The 23,613-nt window shown below is 42.9% G+C and overlaps 1 protein-coding gene across 4 annotated transcripts in view; it reads left to right on the plus strand.

Moving 5' to 3' along the window:
• Positions 1-23,613, plus strand: part of LOC141103383 (coagulation factor XIII B chain-like) — a 1,101,294-nt gene that overhangs the window by 549,456 nt on the left and 528,225 nt on the right. For 3 of the 4 annotated variants that reach the window (XM_073592898.1, XM_073592902.1, XM_073592900.1), the window contains one exon: positions 14,974-15,135. The exons of the other annotated variant lie outside the window; for it this stretch is intronic. In XM_073592898.1, the coding sequence (XP_073448999.1) occupies positions 14,974-15,135 (162 nt within the window). The remainder of the gene's footprint in view (positions 1-14,973; positions 15,136-23,613) is intronic. 4 annotated transcript variants of the gene reach the window in all.

Raw genomic sequence — 23,613 nt, forward strand, 5'->3', positions numbered from 1 at the left:
CGCCGCATCGAAGGACGTATATGACACCGTGCATAGATCCGGGTAAATGGAATCATTAACCGAACCCTCCCACGGGTGGGACAAATGGTGGATGAGCCGAAACTTATTCAGCTCCTTCTTAGGGACCACACCCAACGGGGATATTACCAAATCGGGTACCGGCGGCGCCTCGAACGGGCCAGCCATACGACCCAACACCACTTCTTTTAACAATTTTTCCATAACAACGTCAGCGTGCTCTTTCGCCGACTTTAAATTATCTGCTGCAGGCAGGACTACCCGGAGTTGACTATTCAACTGAAACCCCTCCGTAAACCCCAAATCCAAAAGCTGGGCCGCATCCCGATCAGGATACCTGATTAGATTAGAAAGATTAGAAAGGGCACCATCTTTTTTACCATCACTGACGTCCTCCCTTTTTCCAACCTCCCCACCTTTTCCCCGTCCCTGCTTAAAGCACCGGGACTGCGAATGCGAACCCCCACATGTGGAGCACTCATGTCTGAAGCGACACTTGGCTTCGAATTTACAAGTCCCTGCATTAAATTGCCAGCAGAAACCCATGCGACCGCCGGCCGGTTGTCCGGCCGAACCCGAACCCCCGGCCCCTCCCTGAAAGGGAGGTAACGAACCTCTCGGAGAAGACATTAGCTTCATCCAAAGAATAATGTCTTTATGGTCCCACCTTAAGGAAGGGCGAACCGCCTTCCTCTGCCGGAACTGCTCATCATATCGCAGCCAAGCAGTCCCACCGTACACTCTTTGTGCTTCCCCGATAGAATCAAGGTAACAGAAGAGCGGTGAGCAATTTTCAGGCGCCCTTTCCCTGATCATGCTTGCCAGAATCGCGAACGCCTGCAACCAATTTGCAAACGTGCGTGGAATCAAACGATAGCGCCTCTTTTCCTCTTCTTCTTTCTTGCTCTCATCGGGTTTAACTTTGTCCAAGTTAAACTTTTCCAAGGGCAACAAAGAGAAAATTTCCACATACTCACCTTTCAAAATGCGCTCCTTTATCTCCGCTTTCAAATGAGCTCCCAAAGGTCCCTCGAAACAAACGTACACTTCGCATTTGGCAGCATCCGCCAAACGCACCCCATCCACACCAACTGTCCCTTTTCGAACCGACGCCGCATCACCGGCCACCGCAGTTGAACCCGCCACTGGCGACGCTGGCGGGGGCCCCGTATTGGCCACCCCTTCCCCCCCAATACTTGGGCCCCCCACTAACCCCGTACCACCCGCTGCCGCTACCAGGCCCGAAGCTGCCAGCACAGCTCCATGACCCGTAGAGGCGCTGGGCACTGCCTACGCAGCCGCAGGAGAGATGCCACCTACAGGCCGTGTACCAGCCTCACAGCGTGCTAGCACCTCCCGGAGACCTGCCAACAACGTCTGCACCATCCCCCCATCATGCCCCCCTGGTGTTCCTAATGACTGAGGACCCGCAGTGGGACCCCCCCGACTGAACTATCCCTCAGCCCCAATGGTACCCCTGTACCCACTACCCCACTCCCCGAAAGCCTAGCTTTCCCAACAGAAGAAACAGGTATAACAATGTTCTCACCTGGCTGCAGCCGCCACACCGGAAATCCAGTCGTGCTTCCCACTCCGCGCGCCATCTCCTGGATCAAGCCTGCATCCCTCTCGTCCACTTCACCCTCAGACAGGCTGTCCTGGGAACTTCCGGCCATCTCTTGAGCACCGTCAGCAGGCCGCTGGGCTGGATTCCTCGTCGCCGCCGAGCGCCCAGGTGTGACGTCATCACTGTGCGCCGTTCGCTGCAGCACCTCACGAGGTCTGTCTCTGTCCTGCTGAGCCACTGGCCGGGCTGGCGAAGCCTGCCTGGCTGTAGATCTGGACCGCGCAGCGACATGGTCCCCCCGATGGAGTCCCGCTCCGTCAGCCATCCTCCTTTGTCCTCTCCCCTTCGAATTACAGGCCCCAGCCACCCTCGGTACCAAGCTGTCACCCGCCGCGGCCTCTCTCCCCCGTCGAGCTGCCCTCCGGCCAGGCGGAGGGCCCGCCGAGGCAGCCGCCATGTGTCTATCATCCACCGCTGGGGGGGCGGGAGCAGGGGCCGCCGATGAACTCCCCCCCGTGACCGCCGGGACCGAGGACTCACCGGACTCAAACAAGCGCTCCACGTCCCCCATAACTCCTAACTTCCTACAACGCACCGCCACACAAATTCACCTTCCTAACCGATTTCTTCTCCCCCACTGACCACTGCTCCTAAGCTCCACCCCCCAAAAGTATCTCAAACTCCCCCCCACTGGCAAACCGGTTAACCCTTACCTCCGCCTCACTGCCCCACCCAGTCATGCTAACCCTGCACTTAGTTTCACCTAGTTCCGGGCTATTACTTTCTTTCATGTACACGGATCAGTCAGTATCAGTCCTCCTGTTCCCTTTGCAGAGAAACAGCCCCAAAGCATGATGTTGCCACCCCCATGCTTCACAGTAGGTATGGTGTTCTTTGGTTGCAACTCAGCATTCTCTCTCCTCCAAACACGACGAGTTGTGTTTCTACCAAACAGTTCTACTTTGATTTCATCTGACCATCTGACATTCTCCCAATCCCCTTCTGGATCATCCAAATGCTCTCTAGCAAACCTCAGACGGGCCCGGACATGTACTGGCTTAAGGACACGTCTGGCACTGCAGGATCTGGCGGCATAGTGTTACTGATGGTAGCCTTTGTTACGTTGGTCCCAGCTCTCTGCAGGTCATTCACTAGGTCACCCCATGTGGTTCTGGGATTTTTGCTCACCGTTCTTCTGATCATTTTGACCCCACGGGGTGAGATTTTGCGTGGAGCCCCAGATCGAGGGAGATTATCAGTGGTCTTGTATGTCTTCCACTTTCTAATTATTGCTCCCACAGTTGATTTCTTCACACCAAGCTGCTTGCCTATTGCAGATTCAGTCTTCCCAGACTGGTGCAGGTCTACAATTTTGTTTCTGGTGTCCTTCGACAGCTCTTTGGTCTTCACCATAGTGGAGTTTGGAGTGTGACTGTTTGAGGTTGTGGACAGGTGTCTTTTATACTGATAACAAGTTCAAACAGGTGCCATTAATACAGATAATGAGTGGAGGACAGAGGAGCCTCTTGAAGATACAGGTCTGTGAGAGCCAGAAATCTTGCTTGTTTGTAGGTAACCAAATACTTATGTTCCACCATAATTTGCAAATAAATTCTTTAAAAAAAATCAGACAATGTGATTGTCTGGATGTGTTTCCACATTTTGTCTCTCATAGTTGAGGTATACCTATGATGACAATTACAGGCCTCTCTCATCTTTTTAAGTGGGAAAACTTGCACAATTGGTGGCTGACTAAATACTTTTTTGCCCCACTGTATAGTGTTAAGTATTATAATACAAATAGGAGACATACGAAAACTTAACTGGGGAAAGGGGAAGGGGGGTTGGGAAGGAGGGAGCAAAAAAGGAGGAAAACAAGGAGGGAAAGAAAGAAGGAAGGGGGGGAGGGGGAAGAGGAAAGGAAAGGGGGGCAGAAGGGGGCGGGGGAAGGCGAGAGAGGGTGAGGGATGAAAGAGGGGGGGGGGGGAGAGGAAAGAGGGAATGATGGGAGGGAGGAAAGGGGGAAGGAGGAAAGGGGGAAGGAGGGGGGAAAGGGGGAGGAAAAGGGAAAGGAAAAAATTATGAAAGAAATAATCAGTAAAAAGATAAATCCTGATAGAATCTCACCTGAAAGATAGTAGAATAATTCATATTATATTCACTAAGGCTCACTTAAGTATATAAAGTGTCAAGAGCATGTTTTAAGCATAATACTCTTCAAACAGATTTGGAATCCTCCCATAGTAAAATAGTGTGTTGAAAACCATACAACACAGAAAGGTCACATCTGAGCAGTCTGTAAACAGGGTAAATATAAATGCCATTAGCCTGTCTGTACCACAACAAGTTAACCACCCCAATACAGTGCACTTACACCCCCTACTGCCCAGGCCATTTTTCAGCTTTCAGCACTGTTACACTTTGAATGACAATTGCACGGTCATGCTACACTGTAACCATGTGAAATTGTTATCATTTTTTTCACACAAATAGAGTTTTCATTTGGTGGTATTTAATCACTCCTGGGTTTTTTATTTTTTCCTAAAAAAAAATAAATCAAATTTTGAAAAAAAAATGTTTTTCTTAGTTTCTGTCAGTAAACTTTGTAAATAAGTAATTTTTCTCCTTCACTGATGGGCGCTGATGAGTGGGCACTGATGAGGAGGCACGGATATGTTGCACTTATGGGCACTGATAGGTGGCACTGATGCCCTCTTTTCTTTCTCTCTACACATATATACATACACATATATATATAAAAAGTGAGTACACCCCTCACACTTTTGTAAATATTTTATTCTATCTTTTCATGTGACAACACTGAAGAAATGACACTTTGCTACAATGTAAAGTAGTGTGTACAGCTTGTATAACAGTGTAAATGTGCTGTCCCCTTGAAATAACTCACACAGCCACTAATATCTAAACCGCTGGCAACAAAAGTGAGCACACCCCTAAGTGAAAATGTCCAAATTGAGCCCAATTAGCCATTTTCCCTTCCCAGTGTCATGTGATTTGTTAGTGTTACAGGGTCTCAGGTGTGAATGGGGAGCAGGTGTGTTAAATTTGGTGTTATCGCTCTCACTCTCTCACACTTGTCACTGGAAGTTCAACATGGCACCTAATGGTAAAGAACTCTGAGGATTTGAAAAAAAGAATTGTTGGTCTACATAAAGATGGCCTAGGCTATAAGAAGATTGCCACGACCCTGAAACTGAGCTGCAGCACGGTGACCAAGACCATACAGAGGTTTAACAGGACAGGTTCAACTCAGAACAGGCCTCGCCATGGTCGGCCAAAGAAGTTGAGTGCACATACTCAGCGTCATATCTAGGAGGTTGTCTTTGGGAAATAGACATATGAGTGCTGTCAGCATTGCTGCAGAGGTTGAAGGAGTGGAGGAGTCAGCCTGTCAGTGCTCAGACCATATGCCGCACACTGCATCAAAGGAAGTCTCTTCTAAAGATGATGCACAAGAAAGCCCGGAAACAGTTTGCTGAAGACAAGCAGACTAAGGACATGGATTACTGGAACCATGTCCTGTGGTCTGATGAGACCAAGATAAACTTATTTGGTTCAGATGGTGTGAAACGTGTGGTGGCAACCAGGTGAGGAGTATAAAGACAAGTGTGTCTTGCCTACAATCAAGCATGGTGGTGGCAGTGTCATAGTATGGGGCTGCATGAGTGCTGCCGTCACTGGGGAGCTACAGTTCATTGAAGAAAACATGAATGCCAACATGTACTGTGACATACTGAAGCAGAGCATGATCCCTTCCCTTCGGAGACTGGGCCACAGGACAGTATTCCAACATAATGACCCCAAACACACCTCCAAGATGACCACTGCCTTGCTAAAGAAGCTGAGGGTAAAGGTGATGGACTGGCCAAGCATGTCTCCAGACTTAAACCCTATGGAGCATCTGTGGAGCATCCTCAAACGAAAGATAGAGGAGCGCAAGGTCTCTGATGTCATGGAGGAGTGAAAGAGGACTCCAGTGGCAACCTGTCAAGCTCTGGTGAACTCCATGCCAGAGAGGGTTAAGGCAGTGCTGGAAAATAATGGTGGCCACACAAAATAATTTGGGCCCAATTTGGATATTTTCACTTAGGGGTGTACTCATTTTTTTTGCCCACGGTTTGGACATTAATGGCTGTGTGTTGAATTATTTTGAGGGGACAACAAATTTACATGGTTAAACAAGCTGTACACTCCCTACTTTACATTGTAGAAAAGTGTCATTTCTTCAGTGTTGTCACGTGAAAAGATATAATAAAATGTTTACAAAAATGTGAGGGGTGTACTCACTTTTGTGAGATTGTGTGTATGTGTGTGTAATATATATATATATATATATATATATATATATATATATATATATATATATATATATATATATATATATATATATATATATATATATATATATATATATATATATATATATGGGACGGATAGTATTCAGACCCCCTTAACCGGTTCAATACAGGGCAATTTCACCCCCTTCCTTCCCAGGCCAATTTTTAGTTTTCAGCGCTGTCGCACTTTAAACGTCAATTGCGCGGTCGTGCGACGTTGTAACCAAAAAAAATTCATGTCCTTTTTTCACCACAAATAGAGCTTTTTTTGGTGGTATTTGATCGCCTCTGCGGTTTTTATTTTTTGCGCTATAAACAAAAGAAGAGCGACAATTTTGAAAAAAAACACAATATTTTTTACTTTTTGCTATAATAAATATCCCAATTTTTTTTTTTAAAAACACATTTTTTCCTCAGTTTTGGCCGATACGTATTCTTCTACATATTTTTGGTAAAAAAAAAAAAAAAAAAAAAAATCGCAATAAGCGTATATTGATTGGTTTGCGCAAAAGTTATAGCCTCTACAAAATACGGGATAGATTTATGGAATTTAAAAAAAAAAAAAAAAAATTTTTAGCGGCGATCGCGATTTTTTTTGGTGACTGCGACATTATGGCGGACACATCGGACACTTTTGACACATTTTTGGGACCAATCACATTTATACAGCGATCAATGCTATAAAATTGCATTGATTACTGTGTAAATGTGACAGGCAGTGAAGGGGTTAACCACTAGGGGGCGGGGAGGGGTTAAGTATGTTTCCTAGGGAATGATTCTAACTGAAGGGGGAGGGGACGCACTAGGGGAGGAGACCGATCAGTGTTCCTCCGTTCTGGGAACACAGATCGCTCTCCTCAGAGCCGACAGGCTGTGGATCTGTGTGTTTACACACACAGATCCACATGCCGGCCCGGTTAACGGGCAATCGCGGGGGCCCGGCAGACATCGCGGCCGCCGGGCACACGCACCGGGTCCCGAGGAACGCGGCGGGCGCGCGCGCTCCCGGCGGCGGGCGCGCGCGCCCCTTAGGCGGCCGGGAATCCCAGGACGTCATATGACGTCCACCCAGGATGGGAGATCCCATCTGTGGACGTCATATGACTATGGGCGGGTACTGAAGTGGTTAAATTTTTCACTCTTTGTTATATTGCAGCCATTTGCTAAAATCATTTAAGTTCATTTTTTTTCCTTATTAATGAACACACAGTACCCCATTTTGACAGAAAAACACAGAATTGTTGACATTTTTGCAGATTTATTTAAAAAAAAAGAACTGAAATATCACATGGTCCTAAGTATTCAGACCCTTTGCTGTGACACTCATATATTTAATTCAGGTGCTGTCCATTTCTTCTAATCATCCTTGAGATGGTTCTACACCTTCATTTGAGTCCATCTGTGTTTGATTATACTGATTGGACTTGATTAGGAAAGCCACACACCTGTCTATATAAGACCTTACAGCTCACAGTGCATGTCAGAGCAAATGAGAAACATGAGGTCAAAGGAACTGCCTGAAAAGCTCAGAGACAGAATTGTGGCAAGGCACAGATCTGGCCAAGGTTACAAAAAAATTTCTGCTGCACTTAAGGATCCTAAGAGCACAGTGGCCTCCATAATCCTTAAATGGAAGATGTTTGGGACGGCCAGAACCCTTCCTAGAGCTGGCTGTGTGGCCAAACTGAACTATCGGGGGAGAAGAGCCTTGGTGAGAGAGGTAAAGAAGAACCCACAGATCACTGTGGCTGAGCTCCAGAGATGCAGTCAGGAGATGGGATAAAGTTGTAGAAAGTCAACCATCACTGCAGCCCTCCACCAGTCGGGGCTTTATGGCAGAGTGGCCCGACGGAAACCTCTCCTCAGTGCAAGACACATGAAAACCTGCATGGAGTTTGCTAAAAAAACACCTGAAGGACTCCAAGATGGTGAGAAATAAGATTCTTTGGTCTGATGAGACCAAGATAGAACTTTTTGGCCTTAATTCTAAGCAGTATGTGTGGAGAAAACCAGGCACTGCTCATCACCTGTCCAATACAGTCCAACAGTGAAGCATGGTGGTGGCAGCATCATACTGTGGGGGTGTTTTTCAGCTGCAGGGACAGAACGACTGGTTGCAATTGAGGGAAAGATAAATGCGGCCAAGTACAGGGGTATCCTGGACGAAAACCTTCTCCAGAGTGCTCACGACCTCAGACTGGGCCGAAGGTTTACCTTCCAACAAGACAATGACCCTAAGCACACAGCTAAAATAATGGAGTGGCTTCACAACAACTCAGTGACTGTTCTTGAATGGCCCAGCCAGAGCCCTGACTTAAACCCAATTGAGCATCTCCGGATAGACCTAAAAATGGCTGTCCATCCAACCTGACAGAACTGGAGAGGATCTGCAAGGAGGAATGGCAGAGGATCCCCATATCCAGGTGTGAAAAACTTGTTGCATCTTTCCCAAAAAGATTCATGGCTGTATTAGATTAAAAGGGTGCTTCTACTAAATACTGAGCAAAGGGTCTGAATACTTAGGACCATGTGATATTTCAGTTTTTCTTATTTAATAAATCTGCAAAAATGTCAACAATTCTGTTTTTCTCTCAATATGGGGTGCTGTGTGTGCATTTAACCACTTGCCGACCGCCTAACGACAATATACGTCGGAAGAATGGCACGGGCAGGCAGAATCACGTACCCATACGTGATCTGCCTCCCGCGGGTGGGGGGTCCGATTGGACCCCCCCCCCCGGTGCCAGCGGTGGTCGGCATTTGTCTGGGAGCGTTGAGAGGCGAGGGGGAGGCCATCCAATCGTGGCCCCCCCCTCGCGATCGCTCCCAGCCAATCGGAATCCTCCCCTGCCTGTGTGTAGTACACACAGACAGAGGATGTGATGTCATCTCTCTTCGGCTCGGCAGTTTCCGTTCCGGCGCCGAGGAGAGAAGACATGTGAGTGCACAACACACACACACACACACACACAGTAGAACATGCCAGCCACACAAAACACCCCCGATCCCCCCCCCGATCACCCCCCGATCACCGCCCCCCCCATGTCACACTGACACCAAGCAGTATTTTTTTTTTTTTTCTGATTACTGCATGGTGTCAGTTTGTGACAGTTAGAAGTGGTAGGGCAGTGAGTGTTAGCCCCCTGTAGGTCTAGGATACCCCCCTAACCCCCCCTAATAAAGTTTTAACCCCTTGATCACCCCCCGTCACCAGTGTCGCTAAGCGATCATTTTTCTGATCGCTATATTGGTGTCGCTGGTGACGCTAGTTAGGGAGGTAAATATTTAGGTTCGCCGTCAGCGATTTATAGGGACAGGGACCCCCATATACTACCTAATAAATGTTTTAACCCCTTGATTGCCCCCTAGTTAACCCTTTCACCACTGATCACCGTATAACCGTTACGGTTGACGCTGGTTAGTTCGTTTATTTTTTATAGTGTCAGGGCACCCGCCGTTTATTACCGAATAAAGGTTTAGCCCCCTGATCGCTCAGCGGTGATATGCGTTGCCCCAGGCAGCGTCAGATTAGCACCAGTACCGCTAACACCCACGCACGCAGCATACGCCTCCCTTAGTGGTATAGTATCTGAACGGATCAATATCTGATCCGATCAGATCTATACTAGCGTCCCCAGCAGTTTAGGGTTCCCAAAAATGCAGTTTTAGCGGGATCAGCCCAGATACCTGCTAGCGCCTGCGTTTTGCCCCTCCGCCCGGCCCAGCCCAGCCCACCCAAGTGCAGTATCGATCAATCACTGTCACTTACAAAACACTAAACGCATAACTGCAGCGTTCGCAGAGTCAGGCCTGATCCCTGCGATCGCTAACAGTTTTCTTGGTTGCGTTTTGGTGAACTGGCAAGCACCAGCCCCAGGCAGCGTCAGATTAGCGTCAGTAGCGCTAACACCCACGCAGGCACCGTACACCTCCCTTAGTGGTATAGTATCTGAACGGATCAATATCTGATCCGATCAGATCTATACTGGCGTCCCCAGCAGTTTAGGGTTCCCAAAAACGCAGTGTTAGCGGGATCAGCCCAGATACCTGCTAGCACCTGCGTTTTGCCCCTCCGTCCGGCCTAGCCCAGCCCACCCAAGTGCAGTATCGATCGATCACTGCCACTTACAAAACACTAAATGCATAACTGCAGCATTCGCAGAGTCAGGCCTGATCCCTGCGATCGCTAACAGTTTTTTTGGTAGCGTTTTGGTGAACTGGCAAGCGCCAGCGGCCTAGTACACCCCGGTCGTAGTCAAACCAGCACTGCAGTAACACTTGGTGACGTGGCGAGTCCCATAAGTGCAGTTCAAGCTGGTGAGGTGCCAAGCACAAGTAGTGTCCCGCTGCCACCAAAAAGACAAACACAGGCCCGTCGTGCCCATAATGCCCTTCCTGCTGCATTCGCCAATCCTAATTGGGAACCCACCACTTCTGCAGCGCGCCCGTACTTCCCCCATTCACATCCCCAACCAAATGCAGTCAGCTGCATGAGAGACATTTTCTTTATGTCCTCCCGAGTACCCCTACCCAACGAACCCCCCCAAAAAAGATGTTGTGTCTGCAGCAAGCGCGGATATAGGCATGACACCCGCTATTATTGTCCCTCCTGTCCTGACAATCCGGGTCTTTGCATTGGTGAATGTTTTGAACGCTACCATTCACTAGTTGAGTATTAGCGTAGGGTACAGCATTGCACAGACTAGGACACTTTCACAGGGTCTCCCAAGATGCCATCGCATTTTGAGAGACCCGAACCTGGAACCGGTTACCGTTATAAAAGTTAGTTACAAAAAAAAGTGTAAAAAAAAAAAAAAAAAAACACATACAAAAATATAAATTAAAAAAAAAATAGTTGTTTTATTGTTCTCTCTCTCTATTCTCTCTATTGTTCTGCTCTTTTTTACTGTATTCTATTCTGCAATGTTTTATTGTTATTATGTTTTATCATGTTTGCTTTTCAGGTATGCAATTTTTTATACTTTACCGTTTACTGTGCTTTATTGTTAACCATTTTTTTGTCTTCAGGTACGCCATTCACGACTTTGAATGGTTATACCAGAATGATGCCTGCAGGTTTAGGTATCATCTTGGTATCATTCTTTTCAGCCAGCGGTCGGCTTTCATGTAAAAGCAATCCTAGTGGCTAATTAGCCTCTAGACTGCTTTTACAAGCAGTAGGAGGGAATGCCCCCCCCCAACGTCTTCCGTGTTTTTCTCTGGCTCTCCTGTCTCAACAGGGAACCTGAGAATGCAGCCGGTGATTCAGCCAGCTGACCATAGAGCTGATCAGAGACCAGAGTGGCTCTAAACATCTCTATGGCCTAAGAAACCGGAAGCTACGAGCATTTTATGACTTAGATTTCGCCGGATGTAAACAGCACCATTGGGAAATTGGGAAAGCATTTTATCACACCGATCTTGGTGTGGTCAGATGCTTTGAGGGCAGAGGAGAAATCTAGGGTCTAATAGACCCCAATTTTTTCAAAAAAGAGTACCTGTTACTACCTATTGCTATGATAGGGGATATTTACATTCCCTGAGATAACAATAAAAATGATTAAAAAAAAAAAAAATGAAAGGAACAGTTTAAAAATAAGATAAAAAAGCAAAAAGCACCCCTGTCCCCCCTGCTCTCGCGCTAAGGCGAACGCAAGCGTCGGTCTGACGTCAAATGTAAACAGCAATTGCACCATGCATGTGAGGTATCACCACTAAGGTCAGATCGAGGGCAGTAATTTTAGCAGTAGACCTCCTCTGTAAATCTAAAGTGGTAACCTGTAAAGGCTTTTAAAGGCTTTTAAAAATGTATGTAGTTTGTCGCCACTGCACGTTTGTGCACAATTTTAAAGCATTTCATGTTTGGTATCCATGTACTCGGCCTAAGATCATATTTTTTTATTTCATCAAACATTTGGGCAATATAGTGTGTTTTAGTGCATTAAAATTTAAAAAAGTGTGTTTTTCCCCAAAAAATGCGTTTGAAAAATCGCTGCGCAAATACTGTGTGAAAAAAAAAAAATGAAACACCCACCATTTTAATCTGTAGGGCATTTGCTTTAAAAAAATATATATAATGTTTGGGGGTTCAAAGTAATTTTCTTGCAAAAAAAAAATAATTTTTTCATGTAATCAAAAAGTGTCAGAAAGGGCATTGTCTTCACGTGGTTAGAAGAGTGGGTGATGTGTGACATAAGCTTCTAAATGTTGTGCATAAAATGCCAGGACAGTTTAAACCCTCCCCAAATGACCCCATTTTGGAAAGTAGACACCCCAAGCTATTTGCTGAGAGTCATGTCGAGTCCATGGAATATTTTATATTGTGACACAAGTTGCGGGAAAGAGACAATTTTTTTTTTTTTGCACAAAGTTGTCACTAAATGATATATTGCTCAAACATGCCATGGGAATATGTGAAATTACACCCCAAAATACATTCTGTTGCTTCTCCTGAGTACGGGGATACCACATGTGTGAGACTTTTTGGGAGCCTAGCTGCGTACGGGACCCCGAAAACCAATCACCGCCTTCAGGCTTTCTAAGGCCGTAAATTTTTGATTTCACTCTTCACTGCCTATCACAGTTTCGGAGGCCATGGAATGCCCAGGTGGCAAAAAAAAACCCCAAATGACCCCATTTTAGACATCCCAAGCTATTTGCTGAGAGGTATAGTGAGTATTTTGCAGACTTCACTTTTTGTCACAAAGTTTTGAAAATTGAAAAAAAAATTTTTTTTCTTGTCTTTCTTTATTTTCAAAAACAAATGAGAGCTGCAAAATACTCACCATGCCTCTCAGCAAATAGCTTGGGGTTTCTACTTTCCAAAATGGGGTCATTTGGGGGGGGTTTGTGCCACCTGGGCATGCCATGGCCTCCGAAACTGTGATAGGCAGTGAAGAGTGAAATCAAAAATTTACACCCTTAGAAATCCTGAAGGCGGTGATTGGTTTTCGGGGCCCCGTACGTGGCTAGGCTCCCAAAAATTCCCACACATGTGGTATCCCCGTACCCAGGAGAAGTAGCTAAATGTACTTTGGGGTGCAATTCCACATATGCCCATGGCCTGTGTGAGCAATATATCATTTAGTGACAACTTTGTGCAAAAAAAAAAAAAAAAAAAAAATTTGTCACTTTCCCGCAACTTGTGTCAAAATATAAAACATTCCATGGACTCACCATGCCTCAAAGCAAATAGCTTGGGGTGTCTACTTTCCAAAATGGGGTCATTTGGGGGGGGTTTATGCCATCTGGGCATTTTATGGCCTTCAAAACTGTGATAGGTAGTGAGGAGTAAAATCAAATATGTACGCCCTTAGAAATCCTGAAGGCAGTGATTGGTTTTCGGGGCCCCATACGCGGCTAGGCTCCCAAAAAGTCCCACACATGTGGTATCCCCATACTCAGGAGAAGCAGCTAAATGTATTTTGGGGTGCAATTCCACATATGCCCATGGCCTGTGTGAGCAATATATCATTTAGTGACAACTTTTTGTAATTTTTTTTTTTTTTTGTCATTATTCAATCACTTGGGACAAAAAAATGAATATTCAATGGGCTCAACATGCCTCTCAGCAATTTCCTTGGGGTGTCTACTTTCCAAAATGGGGTCATTTGTGGGGGTTTTGTACTGCCCTGCCATTTTAGCACCTCAAGAAACGACATAGGCAGTCATAAATTAAAGGCTGTGTAAATTCCAGAAAATGTACCCTAGTTTGTAGGCGCTATAACTTTTGCGCAAACCAATAAATATACACTTATTGACATTTTTTTTACCAAAGATATGTGGCCGAATACATTTTGGCCTAAATGTATGACTAAAATTGAGTTTATTGGATTTTTTTTAGAACAAAATGTAGAAAATATAATTTTTTTTCAAAATTTTCGGTCTTTTTCCGTGTGTAGCGCAAAAAATAAAAACGGCAGAGGTGATCAACTACCATCAAAAGAAAGCTCTATTTGTGGGAAGAAAAGGACACAAATTTCGTTTGGGTACAGCATTGCATGACCGCACAATTAGCAGTTAAAGCGACGCAGTGCCAAATTGTAAAAAGTGCTCTGGTCAGGAAGGGGGTAAATCCTTCCGGGGCTGAAGTGGTTAATGAGGAAAATAAATGAACCTCAATGATTTTAGCAAATGGCTGCAATATAACAAAGTGAAAGGATGCATTTGCACAGACGCACTATTAAGGAATATAAGGAAGATTATTTCTGCACACCTGTGTGGGGCATTATTTTTCACAAACCGACCACACTATAGAAGACATGAAGGTTTTAGGTTTTAAGGGGAACTTCAGAACCACTCAGGAAAGGAAAACTTTTGAACTAAGAATGATAATTCTATTTGACACAAGATTATGGACTAAATGTAGACCTTGGTTTTCTCCTCTGTGACAGTTAGTCCACCCCCGAGCCTATAACTCTTTCTCTGTCTTATCTAATTAACTATCCCGTTTTAATTACCATTGCTGTGTATGGTTGTGTGTTTTTTCCCTCAGAGATTGTCTTAACATTTTGCTAAAAATTTGTGTATTAGTAATTCCTGGACCTTGAAGACAGGGACACGTCCTGAAAGCTTGTCCTCGACATTTGGCTGTTGGTGCTAATAAAGTATCATGGACAGTACTCAATGGTTCTTTTTTGCAAGTGTAGTAATACGGCTACAATTACCAATTACCATTACAATTGCTACAAATTACATTTTTTACATAAGTCACATAAGCCATAATAAGGCCTCAAGGTGGCAATTTGCCTGGATTTTGACCTCAGCTCCTGCAACCACTTTAGACTACTGACACAGCAATATACTTACAAGCCCAGTGCATGGCTTATCTTCAACCCTAAAACTATAGATGTGTCTGTAAAAGATATTACAAATATAATACTGGAGTGTAATAATAACATAGCAAAAGTAAGATTGTGTATTTTAAACAATAGCGGCTTTCTTTTTTTAGATTTCTGTGTACATACTGTATGTATAATGACTAAAGTTTATATATACACATAGTTTAATATATATAATTCCCTTCAACAGAAATTTACTGTACACAAATACAAACTGAAGAAAGAGAAGAAATAAGAGTACCATTTGGTATCGTTATCCATTTTAAATGCCAAGAAAACGGGATCCTAGAAGGCTCAAGCTCTATCCAATGCTTTCATTATGGCTGGAGTTCAACCTTTCCAACCTGTAGAAGTACGTACATCCAAATAATGCATAGTGTACTGGAAACAAAAACTGTCCTAAAGCTGGAAAATACAAACTGTGATGAAAACTGCATAACCAGAAATTAACCTTCAGTGAAAATTCCATGAAACAATATGCAGTTCTTGAATTTGTTGTAAGCTTGGATCTATCTTTCAGGCCTTCATATTAACCCTTTATATAGTTACTGTATATAGTTAAGCAGGTTGATAGACCCAGAGGAAGGTAAAACTTTATAAAGTATGGTCCCATTTGCTCCAAAACGGGAAAAATCTTTCTTGAGCCTCTAGGCAATCAGATACTCCCTGGATCAACAATCTACAGTGTTATAAATATATTGATACTCCCTTTTTTAAATATATTGGTAGACATTCATATTCTGTGCATTAGACATTTAAAAAAAAAAAATTATATAATATATATATATATATATATATATATATATATATATATATATATATATATATATATATATAAATAAATAAATAAATAAATAAATAAATAAATAAAAGGTGCCTATAATGCGCTTCTGTGTTAAAGTGTAACGCCACTTTTGTGGAAAAAATATAGAAAAAAAGAAAGCATATATAATTGCTATAAAGGCCAAGCTGTAATTTAATATTAATAAAATGGTCTATCTTTTTCAATCTGCAGTGCTATAATTTTCTTTGAAATTCAATGCAATATGGCAACCTGGAAGTGCTTTGTACACAGATGGTGTACAGAATGCCTCCAAAAATGTAATTTCCTGCTTGTGTGATTGGCTGCTTGATTTTAAGTTTTGGTGAGATACTCCAAGGGTTAATCACTACTACGGGCCCGTTCACACTAACCACACAGTAAAGTGCAGTGGTTTCTGTTATTGACAAACTCATATGTACGGTAGTATTCCCCCTAGATTTTATTATGGGTTCATACACACTGCAGATCAAAGAAAAAGCTGCTTTTACAAACATTTGAGCTTTTTTCCTCTGCCTAATAGCTTGAAGAAATTTGTGCTCTTATGTGTTCTCTTGCACGTTTTTATTGAGCTTCTTTGAGCATAGGCTTTTTTTTAATTTTTTTTTAATTTTTTTACAAACCCTTGCCTCAGCTAATTTTTCCTACATTTTTTTTTTTTTTTTTTGTGCCTTTGAGTTTTTTTTGAACTTTCGTGTTTCTCATGCTTTTTTGCACAATTTTGGGCACTTAGGTGTCTTTTCTGTTCGAAAGCTCCTCTCAGAAATGTGCCTTTGGTGGGGTTTTTTTCTTCCTATAAGAGCATATGCCTGTAATAGCCTGAAAAAGCCAGCGTGTACATGGAAACATTAGCCAACATGGAGGGGAGTTTCCAGGTAGAAAAATGAGAGCTCTAAAAAGCTCAAAAGCCTATAGGAGCAGCCTCTTTGAGCTTTTTTGAGATGCAGTATGCATGAGCCCTTAAATCTATGCATGGATTTCTCTCCCAAGTTCAGAACTTTACATTAATCAACATTAAACTTAATTTTCCAAGTAGATGCCCAATTAGAAGGTGCATCTACAGCTTGTAAGTCCAAAACATCTTGTAGGAACTGTATACCACAACTGTACATAAATTGTATGATCTACAAACATGGTGCTGTTAATCCTAAACTGTATATACATAATTTATAAACAGGTTAAAAAGTAATGGTCCCAACACTAAACCTTAAGGTATATCCCAAACAACTTTAGACCATTCAGAGAATGAACCGTTAACCTCTGCTTATAAGCCTATTGTCTATTTACAAATTTAATTTCCTAAGCCTATAGACCTTTAGTATTAAAGTCTCTTTAAAAAAAAAAAAATAATGGCCCCCCTGCAGGTTAATGTCATAGTGTTAATGTCATAATGCACTGCAGATTTACCTGCAAAGTGTATATATCCAGCAGCGTACTGTCACCGTTAACAGGGCTTCCACCTTCACTCTGTCTTCCTTCAGGGTTCATGTGCTCTTGCTGCTTGAATGGCCTGGCCTCGATGACATCACTCCAATGCATGTACATAGGAGTCATGATCATGGCACAGTGCTCTGAACAGATGAAACACTTGAGTGTGCCATGCATTCAGAGCGCATTGCGCATGCATCAGTGATGTCATTGGCCGCTACAAGTGTGAATATTTCCTAAACGGTGCATGTTTAGTAGATAGTCACTTTACCTACAGGTAAACCTTATTATAGGCTTACCCTTCGGTACAAGTGGAAGAGCAGACTTTACTACCACTTTAAGAGCTCGTTCACACTAGCAGCAGTGACTGCATTGCCCAGAGCAGTACCAAAGCAAGAACATGGTAATTTGACTTGTGTTTAGTTCAGTACCTTGGTGTGCACTGAAAATAAATATTTTCCAGCAGTGCATCACATTCTGATGTTCTATAATGCATTGCAACATACTGCTGATCATGCTATATGCAATATAAAAGCCACATCCATGTTATGCATGCGCTTTTCTGGTGTGAGTTTTGCTTACGATATGGTTTTCTAGCAGAAACTCTTTGTTGTGTTTTTTTTTTTAATCAATTTCTAACATATAGAGGTTAAACTTACAAACCTGTTGTTGCCAAGAAAAGCCCTTGATCCTTTTTTTTTTTAAATATAGGTACCACATTGGTCTTGTGTTGCGTTTATGTAAAATGGATTTTTAAATCTACTGGTACCAAGCCAGTCGTCAAAGAATCTTTAAGTCCAGGTTCACACTTGTGCGAACAGACATTGCATGTGATTCGCATCTGAACTGCAGTGCCGATCGCATGCAATGTCTGTGCAATGCCAGTTGTATGGCTGAACTGGCATTGGATTCGCAGGAAAATACAGGGACTTTTTTTCCTGCACTGGAATCAGATCGCATGGGGGTCACCCCCATGCGATCTGATTCCTGTGCGAGTTCACAGTTCGCACTGCGATCTGAGAACCAATCTGTGGGTGTCATTAACCACTTCAGTCCCGGAAGGATTTACCCCCTTCCTGACCAGAGCACTTTTTACAGTTGGGTACTGTGTCACTTTAACTGCTAATTGCATGGTCATGCAATGCTGTACCCAAACTAAATTTACGTCCTTTTTTTTCCCACAAATAGAGCTTTCTTTTGATGGTATTTGATCACCTCTGCGGTTTTTATTTTTTGCGCTATAAATGGAAAAAGACCGAAAATTTAAAAAAAAAAAGATATTTTCTACTTTTTTTTTTTTAATAAAAAAAATCCAATAAACTCAATTTTAGTCATACATTTAGGCCAAATTGCATTTGGCCACATGTCTTTGGTAAAGAAAAATGTCAATAAGCGTATATTTATTGGTTTGCACAAAAGTTATAGCGTCTACAAACGTCTCTACTAGCGTCTCCCCCAAATTACCCCATTTTGGAAAATAGACACCCCAAGGAAATTGCTGAGAGGCATGTTGAGCCCAATATTAATTTTTTTTGTCCCAAGTGATTGAATAATGCTAAAAAAAAAAAAAAAAAAAAATTTACAAAAAGTTGTCACTAAATGATATAACCATGGTTTTATGTGAAATTGCACCCCAAAATACATTAATCTGCTTCTCCTGAGTACGGGGATACCACATGTGTGGGACTTTTTTGGAGCCTAGCCACGTACGGGGCCCTGAAAACCAAGCACCGCCTTCAGGATTTCTAAGGGCATAAATTTTTGATTTCACTCCTCACTACCTATCAGTTTCGAAGGCCATAAAATGCCAAGATAGCACAAACACCCCCCCCCAAATGACCCCATTTTGGAAAGTAGACACCCCAAGCTATTTGCTGAGAGGAATTGTGAGTATTTTGCAGCTCTCATTTAATTTTGAAAATTAAGAAATACAAGAAAAATGTGGTTTTTTTTTTCTTTTTTCAATTTTCAAAACTTTGTGACAAAAAGTGAGGTCTACAAAATACTCACTATACCTCTCAGCAAATGGCTTGGGGTGTCTACTTTCCAAAATAAAGTCATTTGGGGTTTTTTTTGCCACCTGGGCATTCCATGGCCTCCGAAACTGTGATAGGCAGTGAAGAGTGAAATCAAAAATTTACGGCCTTAGAAAGCCTGAAGGCGGTGATTGGTTTTCGGGGTCCCGTACGCAGCTAGGCTCCCAAAAAGTCTCACACATGTGGTATCCCCGTACTCAGGAGAAGAAACAGAATGTATTTTGGGGTGTAATTTCACATATTCCCATGGCATGTTTGAGCAATATATAATTTAGTGAAAACTGTGCAAAAAAAAAATGTGTCTTTTTTCCCGCAACTTGTGTCACAATATAAAATATTCCATGGACTCGACATGCCTCTCAGCAAATAGCTTGGGGTGTCTACTTTCCAAAATGGGGTCATTTGGGGGGGATTTTGAACTGTCTTGGCATTTTATGCACAACATTTAGAAGCTTATGTCACACATCACCCACTCTTCTAATCAATTGAAGACAAAGCCCTGACACTTTTTGTTTACATGAAAAAATTTTTTTTTTGCAAGAAAATTACTTTGAACCCCCAAACATTATACATTTTTTTTAAAGCAAATGCCCTACAGATTAAAATGGTGGGAGTTTCTTTTTTTTTTTTCACACAGTATTTGCGCAGCGATTTTTCAAATGCATTTTTTGGGGGAAAAACACACTTTTATAAATTTTAATGCACTAAAAACACACTATATTGCCCAAATGTTTGATGAAATAAAAAAGATGATCTTAGGCCGAGTACATGGATACCAAAAACGACATGCTTTAAAATTGCACACAAACCTGCAGTGGCGACAAACGAAATACATTTTTAAAAGTCTCTAAAAGCCTTTACAGGTTACCACTTTAGATTTACAGAGGAGGTCTACTGCTAAAATTACTGCCCTCGATCTGACCTTCGCGGTGGTACCTAACATGCATGGTGCAATTGCTGTTTACATTTGACGCCAGGCCGACGCTTGCGTTCGCCTTTGCGCGAGAGCAGGGGGGGGGCAGGGGTGCTTTTTTTTTTTTCTTATTTTTTTTCTTTTTTATCTTTTTAAATTGTTCCTTTCATTTTTTTAAATCATTTTCATTGTTATCTCAGGGAATGTAAATATCCCCTATGATAGCAATAGGTAGTGACAGGTACTCTTTTTTTAAAAGAATTGAGACCCTAGATCTCTCCTCTGCCCTAAAAGCATCTGACCACACCAAGATTGGTGTGATTTTTTTTTGTTTAATACATTTTTATTAAAGTTAAATAGAGAAAAGATATACATATAACAGGTAATATACACTCTTGGAGAAAAATGACATAGGTTCCAATGCTCGCAAGTTGACATCGTTTGTACAAAAACGAATAATATTTGCCCCTGGAAATACAAAGAGGGAGAGACTAGCAAATGTAGTAACTAACTAGACAGGGGCTTCCATCTATGCGAGCATTTGAATCCAAGTATGAAAAAAAAAAAAGAAAGATCCAAAACGTTGCTTCAGTTAAAAAAAAAAAAAAAAAGAAGAAAGGAGGGAAAAAAAACAAAAAAAAACCAAACAGTAAAGGGGGTTAGAGAGGAATAGAGGATAGGAAGGAAAATAGATAAAGGAAGAGAGATGGTAGGTAGGGTATGGGATAGGGAGGAAGGGATTGTTGGCATGCATGTCATCACGTTTAAGAATACTGAAAATTGTATCTGTCATGGCATAAAAGAGAAAAATAAACCAAAAACATTAAAAAATTTAACTAGTAAAAGAAGAATTTACATAACAATGCTTGATAAATAATCTTAAGGGGTTTGCATTATAATGTCCTTATAGGAGGAGGTGGACTGGAATTTTATCCAGGGAGCCCAAGTTAGTGAATGTCTCCTAGAGGTGCCTCTAATGTTGTGGGTAATATCCTCCATGAGATGAACTTCATCTACCTTTTGTAGCCAAACTTTTATGGATGGGGTTGTTGGTTGGCCCCATAGAGTAGGAATCAAGGCTTTGGTGGTGTTCAACAGATGAGGAATGATTGAGCGCTTATATGAGCCAATGGGATCTTTAGTGGCATGAAAATGAACAGTACAATAGTCGTTGGGTAGATTGACATCTGAGATCTGTATTATCAGTTTGCGAATGTCAGCCCAAATCGGTCGAATGAGTGGGCAAGACCACCAGACATGTGCATGAGTGGCTTTGTTCCCACAGTTCCTCTAGCACAATGGGGAACTGGCGGGGAACATTTGGTGAAGTTTGGCTGGGGTGTAGTGCCACCTGGTGAGTAATTTATAGTTGACTTCTGCCATTTTAGAAGCAAGAGAGGATGTGTGAGCTAGCTGTAGGATCTTATCCTTTTGGTTGTCTGTGAGGGGAGAATCCAGATCCATTTCCCATTTAACCAGGAATGGCAGGTAGGTAGGATTTTTAAGAGCAATAAGAGCTTTGTAGAATAGAGAAATTCCATTTAGAGGGGGGTCCTTCTGGGTGGAATATCTCTTCAATGCTATTTAAATCTTGCAGACCTCTTAGCACATGAGTAAAGGAGCTTAGGAAGCATTGTAGTTGGTGGAATCTCCATTTATCCAAAAACATGATTGGTTTAGGGCCAAGGATCTCAGGGAAAGATCTGTGTGATAAAATGCTTTCCCAATTTCCCAATGGCGCTGTTTACATCCGGTGAAATTTAAGTCATAAAATGCTCATAGCTTCCGGTTTCTTAGGTCATAGAGATGTTTGCAGCCATTCTGGTCTCTGATCAGCTCTATGGTCAGCTGGCCGATTCACCGGCTGCATTCTCAGGTTCCCTGTTGGGACAGGAGAGCCAGAGAAAAACATGGAAGACGGTGGGGGGGCATTCCCTCCCACTGCTTGGAAAAGCAGTCTAGAGGCTAATTAGCCGCTAAGATTGCTTTTACATGAAAGTCGACCGTTGGCTGAAAGGAATGATACCAAGATGATACCTAAACCTGCAGGCATCATTCTGGTATAACCAAAGTCCAGCAACATACCAGTACATTGCTGGTCCTTGTTGGGCATATATTGTAAACTTTTTTTTCATGCAGCCTGTGGGCTGCATGAAAAAATAGGATTTTTTTATGACAGCTTACCTGTAAAATCCTTTTCTTTCGATGGACATCACGGGACACAGAGCCTCAGTAATTACTGATGGGTTATATAGGTATCACTAGGTGATTGGACACTGGTCACACCCTAAACAGGAAGTTCAAACCCCTATATAATCCCTCCCCTTGAAGGGATACCTCAGTTTTATAGCCAAGCAATATAAGTGTATTAGAAGAGGGGCGGGACCTCTGTGTCCCGTGATGTCCATCGAAAGAAAAGGATTTTACAGGTAAGCTGTCATAAAAAATCCTATTTTCTTTCTCGAACATCACGGGACACAGAGCCTTAGTAATTACTGATGGGATGTCCTAGAGCAATGCTACCTGAGGGGAGGGGAACCACAACCAAGTAGGGTGCAATCAGACCTGAGGATCCTGTACCTCTGCCTGCAGCACACTACACCCAAAGGCGATATCCTCATGCCTTCTCACATCCACCTGATAAAATCTGGTGAATGTCTGAACTGAAGACCAGGTTGCGGTCTTGCAGATTTGAGCCATAGAGGCCCAGTGATGTACTGTCCAAGAAGCACCAATAGCTCCTGTGGAATGTGCTTTGATCTGAAACTGAGTAATCTTCTGTTTCAAAACGTAAGCCTGAATAATCAATTGTCAAATCTATTTAGAGATGGTAGATTTTGACGCTGCCTGTCCTCTATTGGGACCCTCTGGCAGTATGAACAAAACATCTGTTTTGCGAATTTGAGCAGTTGCTTCCAGATGGGCCTTGACTGCTCTTACTACATCCAAAGAATGTAGTGACCTTTCTTCCGAAGAACAGGGATCTGGAAAAAAGGGAGGCAGAACAATGTCTTGGTTTAGATGAAAATCTGAAACCACCTTCGGTTATAAACTAGGATGAGGGCGCAATACCACTCTATCCTTGTGTACAATCAAATAAGGCTCTTTACAGGAAAGAGCTGCCAATTCTGATACTCTTCTAGCAGAAGAAATGGCTACCAGAAAAATGAACTTCCTTGTCAGCAAGACCAAAGGAATCTGACGTATTGGTTCAAAGGGCTGTTTCTGTAAAACAGACAGAATCAAGTTCAAGTCCCAGGGGTTTAGGGGTGCCTTAACCGGAGGATTAAGACGCGTCACCCCCTGCATAAAGTTTCGGACCAAAAAATACAAAGCAAGTGGCCGTTGAAACAATACTGATAAAGCCGAAACCTGGCCCTTGAAGGCCAGCTTCATCTCTAGTCCCAATTGTAGAAATCAAGAATTCTACCTATGACATATTTTCTGGGATGCCAACCCCTGGATTCACAACAGGATACATAAGCTTTCCAGACTCTATGATAAATTACTCTGGAAGCTGGCTTCCTTGCATTGATCAAGGTAGATATCACAGGACCTGAAACCCCACAGCTCTTCAGAACCTGGGTTTCAATAGCCAAACCATCAATTTTAACGTTTGTAAGGCAGGATGGA

Source organism: Aquarana catesbeiana, linkage group LG07, assembly GCF_042186555.1.
Source record: "Aquarana catesbeiana isolate 2022-GZ linkage group LG07, ASM4218655v1, whole genome shotgun sequence".
NCBI lineage: Eukaryota > Metazoa > Chordata > Amphibia > Anura > Ranidae > Aquarana > Aquarana catesbeiana.